Here is an 18610-nt window from a genome sequence, read left to right as displayed (position 1 = left end):
TGTTGGGGCTCCTAACTCCCCCCCCTATACGGCGCCCATGTGTGTGTGTATTCCTTATATATATATGTGTGTGTGTAATGTGTGTAATGTATAATGTGCATGTGTGTATATATATATAGGCTATATATATATATATATATATATATATATATATATATATATATATATATATATATATATATATATATATATATACACACACACACACACACACACACACACAAATAAGTACACTTTTTGAAAGGGTTAAGCCCCATTTTATACCTTTTTTTCTGAGAGTATATTCAAATTGGATCATTTTTTATCTGTTATATATTAAATGAATAATGAATATTGTGAAATCCACCTACTTTAAATTCAGTTTCTGTTCAGAATTTTAAATTGAAATTTCCAGAAAGGTCATGACAATAATGGAAATCTCTACAGTGACTGTAAATCTCTGTTTTTCCTCTGCATTGAGGCTCAAGTTGGTTTCAAATATCAGGCATTTTATATTCTTTAAAAAAATAAATTCTATATACTTCTGCAGTGATCATAGACATCTACAAAAGTTATGGAAATGTATTAGCTGAAATGCGCAGGAACCCTGAGAGAATCTGAAACAGATTCAGTCTTTAGTCAAAATGTTTCATTTAAATAAAATGTATTGAAAATATCCAGCAGTTTAATCTGTACTTTGAATCTGTAATTATTATGTATTTGTTGTCAATAAATGATGTAACTTTAAACACTGATTGTCCTCTATAGCAGATGACTTTAAAACAAATGATTAGCTTAATGAAGTTGTGTTGCACCAATAATGATTAAGCTTTGATTTAGATTAAATAAAAGATTATCTAATAATTGTGTTACAATAAACTTTAAACTTTGTTCTCTGGTTTTACTTTAAAATAAATAAATAAATAAATGTAAGTTCTGCTGTAATGTTTCTGTTTTTTCTCTCTGTAACATTAACAGCAGTTTATAGTAACAGTTTATACAGACATTTTCAACATTTCAACATTCAAGAGCTAACTTTTCAAAATTACAATTGTAAATCCATTGTGGACAAAAATAACCGTAAATTTAAGTTCTGGTGTTAGAATTATAATTCCTGATTATAAATGAAGTTGCCCAAAAAAATGTTTGTCTTTTCGTATTTCTCACCTTTATTTGTGTTTTGTGTTTCTGCGGCTGTTCTCGACTTCACAATTATATATAAGAAAATCTACAGCTGATTTCAGGCTTTCTAAAACATCAGAGGCAAAATTTGTTCTCCAGGTGTGTTTGGTGATTCAGTGTCAGTGATGGAGGGAGATTCTGTCACTTTATACACTGATCTTACTGAAATACATGAAGATGAAGACATACTGTGGAGATTTAGAGCTGAAAACTCTCTCATCGCTAAAATGAAGAAAAAGAAGCAAATCTCCTCCATATATGATGATGTTCCTGATGGGAGATTCAGAGACAGACTGAAGCTGGACAATCAAACTGGATCTCTGACCATCACAAACATCACAACTGAACATGCTGGAGTTTATCATCTAGAGATAAGTGGAGCACATTTAACAACAAAAACTGTCAATGTTTCTGTATATGGTGAGCAGAAAGAGCATTTATACTAATTTCTATATGATAAAATGATTGAATAGGGAAGGCGTAGAATATTCAGCGTAAGCGTCATGAAGAATGTGGAAACGGAAAGTACCTTCAAGGCGATATTCTGTTTATAAAGCATAAACGGTTGTATTTTTTTCGAAAATGAGCGATCGTTTCGCTAGATAAGACCCTTATTACTCATCTGGTATCGTTTAAAGCCCTTGAAGCTGCACTGAAACTGCAATTTGGACCTTCAACCTGTTGGTAGCCATTGAAATCCACTATATGGAGAAAAATCCTGGAATATTTTCCTCAAAAACCTTCATTTCTTTTCGACTGACGAAAGAAAGACATGAACATCTTGGATGATATGGGGATGAGTGAATTTATCAGGAAAAGTGTATTTAAAAGTGGACCAATCCTTTAACAATGTGATGTAAACATTCAATAATGACTCACCACTGACAGTAACATTGAAGATCGTTTCACTGGTGGTGCGGCTGATGAGCAGTAGTTTATATTCTCCAGAGTCTGTGTTTCTGGTTCATGATGGTCAGAGATCCAGTCTGATGATCCAGCTTCAGTCTGTCTCTGAATCTCTCAGTTCCTTCATTACACTGAACATCTGTACAACTATAACTGAGATCTCCACTGATCTGAGCGATGAGAATGCCATTAAAATACCATTAAAATACCATTTAATATCTTCTTGTAGGTTTGTCTGAACACCAGTGTTTAGAGTGACTGAATCTCCCTTCATTCACTGACACTGGCACTCTGACTGAATAAAGACCTGATACACCTGATAAAGAAAAAAAAAAAAAAACATTAGCCAAACAAAAATATATGATAGTGTTTTCAAATTGTTATTTTCTACAAATCATAAAGATTGTGAGTAGACAAATATGTCCGTATTCATAATGTAACAAATAGCAAAAAACACTGATTTATAAATTAACTCATCAGATGAACATATTGATCTTCAGCAACACCCCAGCTAACAGATTTTTTTTTTATGAGAACATTCTCCAAATATTCAGTGTTGGTTCTGGGAACGTAAAAAAAAATCTTGCCGTTAGAGGAACATGTTTTACAGGTTCCTCAAACGTTTTTCCAACTTAATTTTGATTAACAATTCAACATTCTAGGAATGTTGATTTGTAACATTCCAAGAACATGAAAATGTCCAGTTTCCTTAATGTTAGTAGAATGTTATTTAAAGGTTAGTTTGATGTTCCTGAAACATTCTTTCAATCATTCAAACACCTGCTGTGAACAAACACTGAAAGAAAGAGAAATAAGAACACAAACTATAGCTTTCTTCATCCACAGCCTTAGATGAACTGAAGATAAAAGACATTAAATCTCTGAAGATCTGATTAAACAACTCCACAACTCAGCTGAGGTGATAAAGATCGGTTGTAACACCGTTGTTGTGTTTCAGATGCTGAATGTTGATTTCCGTGTGTATATATAACTAAGTCATTGTTAACTTTCTGATTAAAACATGTTTTGTATAATTTATTCCAGCTTCATGCCAGTATACAAAGCACATTCATGGCTCCCAGCATGCATTGCGGCATGAATAAATGAAGCAGCTGAATTATTATTATTATTATTATTATTATTATTATCATTATTTGATTGTCACCATTGTTTTGTATGATGAGTGTCGATGTCTGTGTGTGTTGTATTTAACTAATCAATAGCTTTGGACAACTTACATAAATCACTTCAGTGTTACAAATAATTTTTATCACACCGGTTGAGGTTATTACTTCTCAAATAATGTTTAAATTCCAAAAATAAGCTGTACTACAAAAATTGTAGCCATTTAAACCACTTTAATGCAGTCATTTGTCTGTAATTAAAACAGACATGTTGATCTGATTTGTCAATACAAAAATGTTTTCTGCATTGAATGATTGAAAGAATGTTTCAGGAACATCAAACTAACCTTTAAATAACATTCTACTAACATTAAGGAAACTGGGCAATTTATGTTCTTGGAATGTTACAAATCAACGTTCAGAATGTTGAATTTTTTAATCAAAATTAAGTTGAAAGAATGTTTGAGGAACATTATACCTTATAAATACGTTCTTCTAACATCAAGAAAACTGGACATTTTTTATGTTCCCATTATGTTCCCATACCAACACTGAATATTTGGAGAACGTTCAAAATTCTGTTAGCTGCAAACCACAATCTGAGTCATATAGCCTATTGTCCCCTTTCTTTATACAAATATTTGTACATTCATACAACCAAATTGTAACCATTAGCAATTCCTAAGGTCTCTTTTTGAATGGTATTTGTACCAAGGGTGGTACAGTGAAATGCTATAAGACCTTTAGATTTGTATTAACCATAATCGTTTTTATCGATGCCAGGAAGAGAGAATGTAACAAACTTAACAAACTAAAAACTGATTCTAAAGATTGTCACTTACCACGATCGGAAAAAAACAAGAACACCAAGAGCCAAAAGAGAAGCTTCATTTTCGCCACTGTCTGTTCAGACAAATGAATGCAGATTCTAATCCATAAAAGTGTTCCTCTTTTTTTTTTTCCTTTTAAAGGCGACGTAGTGGTTGAACTAAAATGAAAGTGATAATCTGGAGCATCCCTAGCGTGTGATGACGTAGTCATCACGTTTAGTCTGCATGCAAACCTCGCTGTCTGTTTGTGAAACATCGTATAAATATGATTTCATAGCATTTTAGTATATTAGCCTACATTACATTTGGGTTAAGCGTTTTGAATACATTATTTTCATTATTCTTTGATTTAGGAATAATGTGGAGTTTTTAGTTCAATTGTGTGTGTGTGTGTGTGTGTGTGTGTGTGTGTGTGTGTGTGTAAAACTAAAAATATTTTAATTATCTTTAATTGTCATCTGAAATAGATATCAGAAAATTAAGACATATGGCATAAAAAAGTTTAAAATAACATTACATAAATAATGTGAGATCAGTCTTTTGGAATAAAACAGGTCCTACACACATATAATCAGGGTTAGGGAGTTATGAAATACAAGTAACTTATTTATGTTTTTAAAATCGAAATTTGAGTAATTGTATTTCATTAAATGTTTTGTGAGAACATTAACTGTGAGGTTGATAAAAATCAGGACAGGAAGAAACTCTTGGTCTACAAACTAAACACACATGCACTAAATGGCCACTATCTCATGCAAGCTGTTTGTCTATATATCTGATCCAAACCACCTTTCTATAGAAATCAGATAACATCAGGTTTCAGTTTGACTCAAGATAAGCTGCTGGAGTGGCCCCAACGAGATGGATGTTGGTCCTTTTTTTGTTCTGCTTTTTTTTTTTTTTTTTTTTCAAATACAATAATTGATTAATTGAATTATTAAAGTGGACTATATAACAGTTTGAAAACCAACAAGCTCTACTTATAAGGAGAATTAAGAATATTAACACAATTCCACTGTTACGTTTTTAAAGGCAATAAAGCAACTACTAAAAATGGTGGTTTTAAATGATAAAATAAAAATGTTTTCACTGTTAAGAACAATTAAAGTCTTAATAAGAGCTACAAGAGCATTCATATGTTATATAATCATACCACACATTTAGAGAGCGTGTGAACTAGAAGGGTCAAACTGTTGGGGGAGGATTCACAAAGTAGATGAACAGATTGAGTGTTTTCAGTGGTCAGACGTTCACTGAACATTTGAAGAAAATGTTTCACATGATTGCTTTGTTCTGTTTGTGCTGGTGGAGTCTGACTGGTAAGTTATAAATATATATTTTTGGATTAACATTAGTAACATTTTTCACAGATGTGAAAAGTTGTGGAAAATAATTTAAATTGCTATAGTTCTTCAACCAGTGGAGACAGAGAGAGAATCCTCTATTAAGGCACTTCAAGAACTCTGCACTGATCCAAATGTCCCATACACAAAAATGTCAAGATGTTGAAAATATTTGGAAGAATTTAACTTTTCATGGTGTAACTTTTTCTAGCTTTCATTTTTCATTTTTCTCACGTGGCAGATGACTTTAAAACTATAATAGTCATATTATTAGTTCACACACATCTTTCCTTTCATAAATCGAACCTTTCATTTGCTTGTGTGACTTTGCTGCTGTTGTGAATGTTTTTCAGTTCAGGCTTAGTTAACTGATTTCAAGCTTTGTAAACCATCAGAAGCCTTAATCAGTGTAAAATGTATTTGTTCTCCAGGTGTGTTTGGTGATTCAGTGTCAGTGTCAGTAATGGAGGGAGATTCAGTCACTTTATACACTGATCTTACTGAAATATGGGAAGACGACATACTGTGGAATTTTGGAGATGAAAACTCTATCATAGCTAAAATGAAGAAACAGAAGCAAAACTTTTTCACATACATGATGATGTTCCTGATGGGAGATTCAGAGACAGACTGAAGCTGGACGATCAAACTGGATCTCTGACCATCACAAACACCAGAACTGAACATGCTGGAGTCTATGAAGTAAAGATAAGTGGACTGAAACTGACATCAAAAACATTCAATATTTCTGTCTATGGTGAGTAGAGATCATTTTCTTGTTTTATTTTATTATAATTATTTTCATTTTAAAATGATTTAAGGTTTTAGTCAAGTCATCTTCATTTATATAGCGGTTTTCACGATACAGATTGTTTCAAAGCAGCTTCACAGTGATAATAGGAAAATTAATGGACAGAGATTGTTTTGGCTTTACAGCAGTTTTTAGGAAAAAATTATTAAAAAATTATTATCGCGCTAAAGTAGGTTTTTGATTGAATCAATTCCGTTGTAAAAATCATTAATTATTAACTTGGGGGCCAATTAAATTACACTTTTTTAACTGAAAGCAGAAGACTTTTAATTATTATTTTTTTTAATCTATAGGTTTGAGCATTTGAATATGTTTGTGCGCAGATTCTTAGTCTTTTTTACAAAGTGACATCGCCACAATACTTGTCCCACATAATACAGATCCATGTGAACTGTGAGATGACAAACAGGAATTTACAGGATTAATGAGTGTTAAACCCTGTTAAAGTATGGAACCCTGGGAGAATTTGAGAGATTCAGTCTTTAGTCAAAATGTTTAATTTATATAAAATGTATTGAAAATATCCAGCAGTTAAATCTGTTCTTTGAATCTGTAATTATTATGTATTTGTTGTCAATAAATAATATAACTTTAAACACTGATTGTCCTCTACAGCAGATGACTTTAAAACAAATGATTAAAGTTGTGTTGCACCAATAATGATTAAGCTTTGATTTAGATTAAATAAAGGTTTATAATAATTGTTGCAATAAACTTTAAACTTTGTTCTCTGGTTTTACTTTACAATAAATAAATAAATGTAAGTTCTGATGTAATGTTTCTGCTTTTTTCTCTCTGTAACATTAACAGCAGTTTACAGTAAGGGTACAGACATTTTTAACATTTCAACATTCAAGAGCTAACTTTTCTAGACAGTCAAAATTACAATTGCAAATCCATTGTGGACAAAAATAACTGTAAATTTAAGTTCTCATGTCAGAATTATAATTCCTGCATGATTATAACTGAAGTTGCCCAAATAAATGTTTGTCTTTTCGTATTTCTCACCTTTCTTTGTGTTTCTGCTGCTGGATGTTCTCGACTTCACAGTTATATGAGAAAATCTACAGCAGATTTCATACTTTATAAACCATCAGATGCTTTAATCAGTAAAATCTGTCTGTTCTCCAGGTGTGTTTGATTCAGTGTCAGTGATGGAGGGAGATTCTGTCACTTTATACACTGATCTTACTGAAATACATGAAGATGAAGACATACTGTGGAAATATGGAGCTGAAAACTCTCTGATAGCTAAAATGAATAAAAAGAACCAAACCTTCAACACATCTGATGTTACTGATGGGAGATTCAGAGACAGACTGAAGCTGGACGATCAAACTGGATCTCTGACCATCACAAACATCACAACTGAACATGCTGGAGTTTATCATCTAGAGATAAGTGGAGCGAAAGAATCATCAAAAACATTTAGTGTTTCTGTCTATGGTGAGTAGAGATCATTTGTTCAAATTTTCACATATTCTTGTTTTATTTTACTAGAAAGCGAAACTTATTTTCATTGGCATTTTTTGAAAAAGAAGCGGAAATGAAAGCTTACAATAATGACACTTTTGTTAAAACTTCTGTATTACTTGAGCTGTGAACTGTTAATCATTTTTTTTTTAGGTTTTTGTAAATATACCAAGAAAAATTAGCTAAGCAGAAATTAAGAGGCCAAGCACAATGAAGGTGCATTCCCAGCATCTTAGGAGCATCAGACTCTCAGCAATGATAATTAAATACATTTTAAGTTTTTTAGACAAAATGCTGACAAATCATAAATACAATTCACTAATAATATGTTTATTGGTTTCCCCGTTTAACCAATAGTCTGTTTGATGTGGCGTGGTCACAGTGTCATCATATGCAGTTTGGTGTCAATATGACAGAGCATCAGAGATTCACAATTTTGAGACATTTTGGCTTCCTTTAAATTTGCATCGGTATCAATCTACCGACACAAAAACAATGTAGGAGGAGTTTGGGAAAAAAAAAAGATTTTGAAAGAAACCTTTTTTTTTTCAGGGCATGACATTTATGGTGGCATTTACTGGGATTCATAGCGATAAGCAAAAGCATTCATAAAATAGATTTTGGGACAAATCCAGCAAAAAAAAACAAAAAAAAAACATTAATTTGACTCGGAATGGGAAAAAATTAATATCATCTTAACACTCATTTTGTTTATGTCTTGTGGCTGTACTATTCACTTTCATTGCAAGTGCCTCATTGTAACTTTACATTTTGTTTTTTTTTTTTTTTTTCAATTGGAAATTATTTTTGTGGTAATTACATTATGTCAGCGATGTTCCAGATTGAACCTGTACTGAAACCAGATTATTCCTTTAATTCATTACATATTAAACTTTTAATTATTTTGTAGTTTGGGGTGACATAAACACTCACTGACAGTCAACATGTACACTGTAAATACTGTAGATTAGATTTATCCATATTTATCTTTATTTTCACTGATGTTTTCCAGCTCGTCTGCCTGTTCCTGTCATCAGCAGAGACTCTTCAGGAGTCTCTCTCAAATTGTTCATTGGTGTGTTCAGCTGTGAATGTGAGTCTGGACTCTCTCCTGGTACAAAGGAAACAGTATCAGCATCAGTGTGTCTGATAAAGTCTCTCTCTACCTCTGGAGGTGGAATATCAGGATAAAAACCTACAGCTGTGTGCTGAACAATCCCATCAGCAACCAGACTCAACATCTGGACATCACTCAACTCTGTCACACATGTACAGGTACAACAGAACTGATATATGTGTTTATTTATATACACTGTCTTCTGTTGTATCAGACTGACTATTAATGACTGTCTCTCTTTTCCTCTCCTTCAGTTCCTCCAGTCTCTCTGATAGTGTTGATCTCTGCTGGATCTGTGATAATTATAACTCTATTCGGGATCTTCTGCATCTGCAGAAAATGTAGAAAAACTGATCAAGAAGGCAAGTGTTACTGCATTTAACAAGTGCTATAACAAATAATAATTAATTTTATTACAGTAAATGTATGTTTGAAAAAATCTACTCTGCTGATAGTCCATGTATTAATGTACTGTAATTCATGTAAATAAGTCTATTTAGGTCCTAAATATTTTTTGTATATAATGTGTGTTAATATGTGTTACTGGTTTTTGCATTGATCTTCCATGAGCAGACACACACACACACACACACACACACACACAGATTCTGTATGTATTATTTTACTTTGAGATTGTGTGAAAAAGTAATAGTCATAATAAATTATCTTGTAATTTTTAAAACTGCAGCATTAAATATATTTCATTAATTGTGTGCAGTAACACTTCAACTTTGACAGCACTAATAACATGTTCTTTTCTTGATCTTTTGTGGTTTTCATCTATTTGTTGTTCAAACAGTTCAGATTTGTGAAGATGAGAAAACTTCTGCTCTGTTTCATCATCTAATGTTCTACGAAAGAAACACACATAAACCGGTAAGATCATTTATTATTAATTTATGTTGAGTGTTTTTGTCTGTATAATAATCATTAAAAGAGTGACAGATATTTTCCTATTCATCTTGTCTTATGACTATAATTTATCATAGTTAGGTCTGTGCAGGTCATGTTAATATTATTACATTTCAATATTTGATATAAATTATTTTCCAAAACCACTGATATACTTTATTATCTTGTGATCTTGTGTTTTCACAGAGAGATGAAGAGTACAGTCACGTTGAGTATGTGTCTGTCAGCATGAGAAGATGATACTGAACATGCTTTGATATGCAGAGCTAATTTCAATAGTTATTTCCAGCAAGAGCACAAGTTACACAATTATTAGGAATTATTCTTGATATCACACAGTTTTTTAATAAAGATCACGTCCTGCCTTTATCTATCAATGTCTGAGAGTCATTTTAATAATAAATTCAATGTATGATTCACTGTTGTAATATTTATGGCATTATGCAGATGTTCAGTGGTTGTATTTAATTTTGGGGAGAAAGAAATTAAAGGAGAAACGCTGCTAACTTCATTTCTTATCCCTGCTGAAAAAACAAACAATAAATCCATCAGAACGTGTCTTATCTAACAAATAATAAGCCACGTGTTTTTTGTTTAACTTCAGTAGGAAAAATACTTTTTGATAAATTATTTTGAATATTTAATTAATATAAATATATTAAAGGTGCCCAAGAATGCTTTTTCACAAGATGTAATATAAGTCTAAGGTGTCTCCTGAATGTGTCTGTGAAGTTTAAGCTCAAAATACCCCATAGATTTTTTAAAATTAATTTTTTAACTGCCTATTTTGGGTCATCATTAACTATACACTGATTTTTTCAATCGCCGCCCCTTTAAATCGCGTGCTCCCTGCCTCACAAGCTCTCGACTACATTACAGCGCATTTACAAAGTTCACACAGCTAATATAACCCTCAAATGTATCTTTACAAGATGTTCGTCATGCATGCTGTGTGCATACATCGAATCATGTGAGTAAAGTATTTATTTTTATGTTCACATTTGATTCTCTATGAGTTTGGAGCTATGCTCTGTGGCTAAAGCTAACATTACACACTGTTGGAGAGATTTATAAAGAATGAAGTTGTGTTTATGAATTATACAGACTGCAAGTGTTTAAAAATGAAAATAGCGACAGCTCTCTTGTCTCTGTGAATACAGTAATAAACGATGGTAACTTTAACCTCATTTAACAGTACATTAGCAACATGCTAACGAAACATTTAGAAAAACAGTTTACAAATATCACTAAAAATATCATGCTATCATGGATCATGTCAGTTATTATTGCTCCATCTGCCATTTTTCGCTGTTGTTCTTGCTTGCTTACCTTGTCTGTGCACAGATCCAGACGTTAATACTGCCTTTCCTTGTCTAATGCTTGAACATGGGCTGGCATATATGCAAATATTGGGGTGTACACCCCGACTGTTACGTAACAGTCTGTGTTATGTTGAGATCCGCGTGTTTTCCGGAAGTCTTTTAAACAAATGATATTTACATAAGAAAGAGGAAGCAATGGGGTTTGAAACTCAATGTATGTCTTTTCCATGTACTGAACTCTTGTTATTCAACTATGCCAAGATAAATTCAATTTTTCATTCGAGGGCACCTTTAATTTTAATTAATTTTATACGTAGTTAGTGTTCTGTCAAAGTCAGTTAAAAGTGTATTAGATTCCAGTACCTTTAGTAGGCCTAACTATGCTAGTGTGCGGTTGTTTGCTAGCCAAAAGAGCCAACATCTCTATTCTCAGTCTATGCAAGACTTTTCACCTGATTCACCGTAATAACAGCACACCTCTCCTCAACAACCGACGGGAACATTGGATGAGGAATCGATCATGTCTGGAGCACAGGACTGAAAACAGTTTAATTCATGAGTGGGACACAGTAGTTTGGTACATGCTATTCATCGTTTGACCACCAGATGGCCAACACAGCCATCACAGTTTGAAAATCTTCAAATGAAAACAGTTCAAACAGAAATGAAAATTATGTTGTTCCAACACTCTGTGACTCTTTATTAAGTGGAACAGAAAATAATATATTTTGAAAAACAAAATATACATTGGAAGTGCATAATTTGTAAATTAATTGCATAAAACCCAGCAAAATATTATGAGATAAAGTTCTTTGGCGTAGGCCCCGTCCGTAGCACACATCCTGAGGGTTGTAGGCTCTGTAGTTCCTGCCTGGAGATAAAGGCAGAGGCGTAGCCGACCTCCTGTGAGGTATGGACAGGGACCATCCTGGGGTGGTGGTGGGGAGGATGGAGGTGGAGGTTGTCAACATCTGCAAACTCGGATGTGTACCAATCTTTTATACTCCAAGTGTTACATAATGATTGGTTAGATCTAAAATAATAAGTGACGTAACATTTGAGTCTTCCCTGCAGAACTTAAGCTAGAGTTTTCATTTCAGCACAAAAGGTTTCCTGAAACACGGTTGTTGTTGACGAACAGTTACGAAACTATTTTCTGTTGTTTACTTCAATATCCCACATCCAGCTTTATATGTTACTTACAGCTAATATGCTTCTGTTATGTAAATATCCTCTCGTGCATTTCTCTCCCAAAGATACATGATGTCATTGCGTTACCTCAATGCATGGTTTACAGTTTCTCACAGACACGTTCCTCTGAGTATGTTGTCAAATTCATCACATTATCGCTCTCTAGTGTCCACAGCTGAAAGCACATCTCTCTAATAACAACGCTACTTTTAGAGCACATATCAAACTGCCAAAGTCACGTGATTTCAGTAATCGTGGCTTCGTTACGTCATAACTGTTTAGAAATTTCACTTGTCCGGGTTCGCCGCTAGGAGGCGATTTTCCTTGTCTAATGCTTGAACATGGGCTGGCATATATGCAAATATTGGGGTGTACACCCCGACTGTTACGTAACAGTCTGTGTTATGTTGAGATCCGCGTGTTTTCCGGAAGTCTTTTAAACAAATGATATTACATAAGAAAGAGGAAGCAATGGGGTTTGAAACTCAATGTATGTCTTTTCCATGTACTGAACTCTTGTTATTCAACTATGCCAAGATAAATTCAATTTTTCATTCGAGGGCACCTTTAATTTTAATTAATTTTATACGTAGTTAGTGTTCTGTCAAAGTCAGTTAAAAGTGTATTAGATTCCAGTACCTTTAGTAGGCCTAACTATGCTAGTGTGCGGTTGTTTGCTAGCCAAAAGAGCCAACATCTCTATTCTCAGTCTATGCAAGACTTTTCACCTGATTCACCGTAATAACAGCACACCTCTCCTCAACAACCGACGGGAACATTGGATGAGGAATCGATCATGTCTGGAGCACAGGACTGAAAACAGTTTAATTCATGAGTGGGACACAGTAGTTTGGTAATGCTATTCATCGTTTGACCACCAGATGGCCAACACAGCCATCACAGTTTGAAAATCTTCAAATGAAAACAGTTCAAACAGAAATGAAAATTATGTTGTTCCAACACTCTGTGACTCTTTATTAAGTGGAACAGAAAATAATATATTTTGAAAAACAAAATATACATTGGAAGTGCATAATTTGTAAATTAATTGCATAAAACCCAGCAAAATATTATGAGATAAAGTTCTTTGGCGTAGGCCCCGTCCGTAGCACACATCCTGAGGGTTGTAGGCTCTGTAGTTCCTGCCTGGAGATAAAGGCAGAGGCGTAGCCGACCTCCTGTGAGGTATGGACAGGGACCATCCTGGGGTGGTGGTGGGGAGGATGGAGGTGGAGTTGTCAACATCTGCAAACTCGGATGTGTACCAATCTTTTATACTCCAAGTGTTACATAATGATTGGTTAGATCTAAAATAATAAGTGACGTAACATTTGAGTCTTCCCTGCAGAACTTAAGCTAGAGTTTTCATTTCAGCACAAAAGGTTTCCTGAAACACGGTTGTTGTTGACGAACAGTTACGAAACTATTTTCTGTTGTTTACTTCAATATCCCACATCCAGCTTTATATGTTACTTACAGCTAATATGCTTCTGTTATGTAAATATCCTCTCGTGCATTTCTCTCCCAAAGATACATGATGTCATTGCGTTACCTCAATGCATGGTTTACAGTTTCTCACAGACACGTTCCTCTGAGTATGTTGTCAAATTCATCACATTATCGCTCTCTAGTGTCCACAGCTGAAAGCACATCTCTCTAATAACAACGCTACTTTTAGAGCACATATCAAACTGCCAAAGTCACGTGATTTCAGTAATCGTGGCTTCGTTACGTCATAACTGTTTAGAAATTTCACTTGTCCGGGTTCGCCGCTAGGAGGCGATGATCTCTGTGAACCTATAATTTAACATTTAATGAAACATTTATATAATAAAAAAGAAGTTGCAGTCTCTTATTGTTCTGATTATCCAAGCTCTTCATAAACAAACAAGCACTACAATTTAGTCTAGTAAAACAACACATATTATAAAGTAAAAGGAGTTTTATGCATGTTTAGCCTGAGTTTGTTGCATTTACACTGTTCTGACCAGCAGGGGTCACCAGCGTGTGGCGATTCGAGCGCTTCAAAACAGTGAATCGTTTCACGGAGCAATTGGTTCAACTGATTCGAAGCTTTGAAAAGCTTCATTTCTCCCATTCTTTCTGACTCTGAACACTGAAAAAACTTGAACAAATTAAAAAATAATTATAAGCCAATTTTGCAACAACAACAACAAAAAAAGTACATAGGCTACAACAGGAAAGAACTGTGAAAAGGTTTTTCTGCTTATCCAGAAGGTCTTAAAGGGATAGTTCACTCAAAAATGCAAATTTTGTCATCATTTAACCTCATGTTGTTACAGACCTGTACGAGTTTGTTCTGTTGAACAAAGAAGATGATATTTTGAAGAATGTTGGTAACCAACGTAGCCACTGATTTCCATAGCATTTTTTTCCCTGGAAGTCAGTGGCTACCATCAACTGTCTGGTAATTCTTCAAAATATCTTCTTCTGTGTTCAACAGAACAAACAAACTCACACAAGTTTGTAACAACAGAGGATGAGTAAATGATGACAGAATTTATGTGTGAACTATACCTTTAAAAATGTGTTCATAGTAGCAGGACAGGAAGAAACTGTGCATCTACAAACTGAACACGCACACTGAATGCCCACTCTCACCTACAAGATGTTTGCAGACCCAAAAGATCAAACCACATCTCTGTAGAAAACTGACCGCAGCCACTTTCAGTTTGAACCTCGGAAAACTGGTACTGTGAGGTGGCAGACAGTTATATTGTGTACTTTTCAAAAGGTACTAATGTGTACCATGTAGGTACAATGTAAACTTTAAGCACTTATATGTACCTTTGTGATACTCACATTAAGGGTAGAATAAAGTACAATAGTCTACATTTTGAAAGTGTGCAACTCACATGTAAGAACAGTTACAGGGTTAGTTCACCCAAAAATGAAAATAAGTACGTGTAAATGTTTAATATTAAGGTTGAACCACTGTAGTCACATGAACTGTTTTAAATATGTTTTAGTAATTTTCTGGGCACTGAAAGTGTAAATTAACTTGCTGGCAATAAAGGCCCGCCCTCGGCCGCTGACTGACAGTCCTGCATTACCATAGTTTCCACCCTCAGCCCCTTCATGATTCAGCTTCCTGGATAATATTTTAATGCACACTTCTTGCAATGTGTTTTATTAAGCTCTTACTGTGATTTTCTGGAGTGAAAACAGACGATTCCTCCTCTGTGGAAGTACAATAAACATCATAAAACTCATCAGTAAAGTTTTGTCCATCATTCGGACAGGGTCCACTACAACAGCCTTGTACTAATAGTGGATAAAAGCAAGATGACAACATAAGTTATAACCATAATTAAACTGCATGGAGACAGAACTATCAACCCTATCTCACGGCGAATTCGTACTATTTCGTACGAATTAACCAAGTGGCTAAATCGTACGAATTCGTACGAGCTGGGTCGTACGAATTCGTACGATTTGTTCCTTGCATTTAAAACAACCTCGTCAAGGCGAATTCGTACTAATTCGCACGATTTAATTACGTGGTTAAATCGTACTGTATAGTACGATTTCTTGTTCGCGTTGAATAACTCTCGATTGGAAAGCATCGCGATATTAAACAGCAGTTACACGTGCCACATCTCGGTAAGTAGTCTGTCATATGCTGTCCTAATGTCCTTTTATAATGTTCTATATAAGTCCATTATATGTTATTTATGAATCAAATCGGCTCCATAATGCTCGCTGGATTTAATCTGCCATCTCTTACCATGTTTTGTTCCAAAAAGTTGAACATATATGGCTAGCTAGGGTGATTAAACTCGTTAGCGTTAGCTAGCTTCGATCAGTTTATTATGTTCATATTGGTGGAATTATAGCTCAATACGGCAATGCTTACTATGCTTTTACTATAGTTACTGTTATTCTACTGTGTTAATCTGTAGCTAAAGCACAAGCATTTATTTATATATAGTCCTTGTTATTTATGCTGTTAATTCCTTTTATTTACTATGCACAAATTGTAATTCAGCATTTCTTTTTCTACCTTGCAGTTACTTCAGATCCTACACTACTCCTTCATATAGACTTCCTTCGACATATCAACCCAACGGCTCTTTTAAGAGCCATCTCTTTCAAAAGCTCTCTCTCTCTCTCTCTCTCTCTGACTCTGACTCACTCACTCACACATACATACACAGCAACTCTTTCCCCCTCCATCCCTCTTCTCTTCCTCCCTCCATCCTTCTTCTCTTCCTCCCTCCATCCTTCTTCTCTTCCTCCCTCCATCCTTCTTCTCTTCCTCCCTCCCTCCATCCATCCCTCTTCTCTTCCTTTGTCTCTCTGTCTTTTGACTTTTCTTTGATTATTTCTCTTTCTCATCTTCAATATGGCATCTTGTCAAAACTCAGGTTTTGACCAATTATGTCAGGAAGCTGCAATTATTACAAGGGAACTTGAACTCAAAGCTGCCAGTGCTGCACTTGAAGCAGCTACCAAGGAGGCTGAAGAAATTCTACAAACCTTCAACCCTCCACCAGTAATGATGAATACATTTCATTTCAATTTTTTGTTTTGTTTTCATTTAACTACTTTTTAATTCGAATTAATTTGCTGTATTTTTATCTGTTAATATATTTAAAAGACCTAGCTTACGGTCATCTTTGCATTTTGTTTCAACATGAATTTACAAAAGAAAAAATATGTCCTTTTTTTTCTAGCTGAAAAAGAAGACCAAACAAGCCTGTAGCACTCGTGTCAGACCAGTCTCTTTTGTAGAGAGGGATGAGTTTGGGCATCTTGTGCCAAAACGGAGAAGGCCAAAACTCACCAAGGCAAACATTTCCAAATGTATGTTTGTTATATTTTACACAATGTATTCTTGCAGCTTATACATGTTTCTCCTCTCATAATGAGTAGCATCATAATCTGGCTGTTCTGTATGCTTCAATTACTCTTAATTTGTTTTTAGCTACAACGATTAACAGTCCAGCTATGTCATCTTTGGAGTCTGGGCAAGTAGACATTGATCATGGTGAGTAATGACATCAACACTTTTCAAAATAACTAGTCATGCAGAGTTATTAGTGACTTTTTGTTGTTTCATTGTTCTTAGGTGAAGTTCCATCACAGCCTTCTCACACTGTTTGGCCAGCAGTTGAAGATATAGGTGTGTATGTTTGTATTGTTTAAAGAGTTCTCAGTATAATCACTGCTTTGTAATGATCCGTCTAACCAACTGCCATGAACACTATAATTACTTTAGTTTTTTTTCTAATCCAGAAACTCTTCATCAAGAGGTAGAGGATCTGTTGGCTGATACTGGAGACATTCAGTGCTCAAATCCGACCTCCTCAAACACATGGTCAGTTCGCATGGCCCAGGCTAAAAAGAAGTGGGCAGCTTTGAGGCCCGAGATGGTGGAATCTTTATTAACAGCTGAGTACACAGAGATCAGACCGTGCCAGCACTGCCAACTGAAGCGATCTGTTATCCGCTGTAAAGACTGTGTTCCTAAACAGCTGTACTGTGCAGACTGCGATATATTGGCCCATGAAAGGAAACTGCACAACCGAGAGACAGATGTAGAGGGATTCTTTCGGGCCATATCCCCGTCTACTTTGGTGAAGGTGGATATTGACGACCAATTCCATTTTGAGGAAAAAGGCATGTAATTCAGTTGTTTTAGAATTTATAATACCTTCATGTTAATCTATCATGTGAATTTCCATGTAATCATAATAATAACGCAGCTATAGTTTTTTGGTAAAGGTTGAATTTTCTAGCCTTACTTTTTTTCCCAGATTGTCTTTTGCCTCTAGAGACACCTGATCAAATTTGCAGCTGCGCCACTGATACCATTGTGGTGTCAGGAGGTAAAAAGGCTATTCTCATTGGAATTGATGGTGAGTCCAGTGTATTTAAAAAAATAAATAAATAAAAAAATTTTTGATTACTTTGTTTTTATACTATACATTATTTCAATAGGTCGCTACAACGTCAGCTTGCCAACCTTCACATGCTCAACATGCCATATGAGCAGAACGACCAGCATCCCACACCTGATCAAGTCTGGTTACTGGCCTGCCACAGCAAGCTGTGAAACACTTTATAAAATTGATGTGTTTGTGTCATACGACCACATGAAATTGACTGCTCCTGGACTTTCTAGACAGTCCTTCGTCAGTTTATTGGAACAGCGGACGGAGTTCTTTGGCCGAGTATTAATTAAATGAACTACTGAATCATTTCCTTTTTTCATGTTTAGGAGTGAGCGATTACTCTTACATTCTTACAAGGTTTATGGCATATACTCTCTAGCCCTGTAGGCGTCATTGTCTGCTGTCTTTAGACTGAACATTATTACTGACAGTTTCTGACATTATTAGTGTGTCCTGACTCCTGACACCAGAGAATGAGCTCTTGAAGCTCCGCCCTCTTAGG

General features: G+C 34.8%; 2 protein-coding genes across 3 annotated transcripts in view; both read left to right on the top strand.

Annotated features, from left to right (window-relative positions):
• Positions 1–18610, top strand: part of LOC125263285 — a 1003076-nt gene that overhangs the window by 339886 nt on the left and 644580 nt on the right. The window lies entirely within an intron of this gene.
• On the top strand, positions 16479–18417 carry LOC125263283. Its single transcript, XM_048182286.1, has 7 exons — positions 16479–16706; positions 16888–17017; positions 17139–17201; positions 17283–17336; positions 17450–17833; positions 17971–18072; positions 18155–18417. Exons 1-7 carry the CDS (start codon positions 16557–16559, stop codon positions 18400–18402), a joined length of 1131 nt encoding a protein of 376 aa, XP_048038243.1. The 5' UTR covers positions 16479–16556; the 3' UTR covers positions 18403–18417.

Source organism: Megalobrama amblycephala, linkage group LG2 (genome assembly GCF_018812025.1).
Source record: "Megalobrama amblycephala isolate DHTTF-2021 linkage group LG2, ASM1881202v1, whole genome shotgun sequence".
Taxonomy (NCBI): Eukaryota; Metazoa; Chordata; class Actinopteri; order Cypriniformes; family Xenocyprididae; genus Megalobrama; species Megalobrama amblycephala.
The sequence above is the reverse complement of the archived record's forward strand: the minus strand, read 5'-3'. Positions and strand labels throughout refer to the sequence as shown.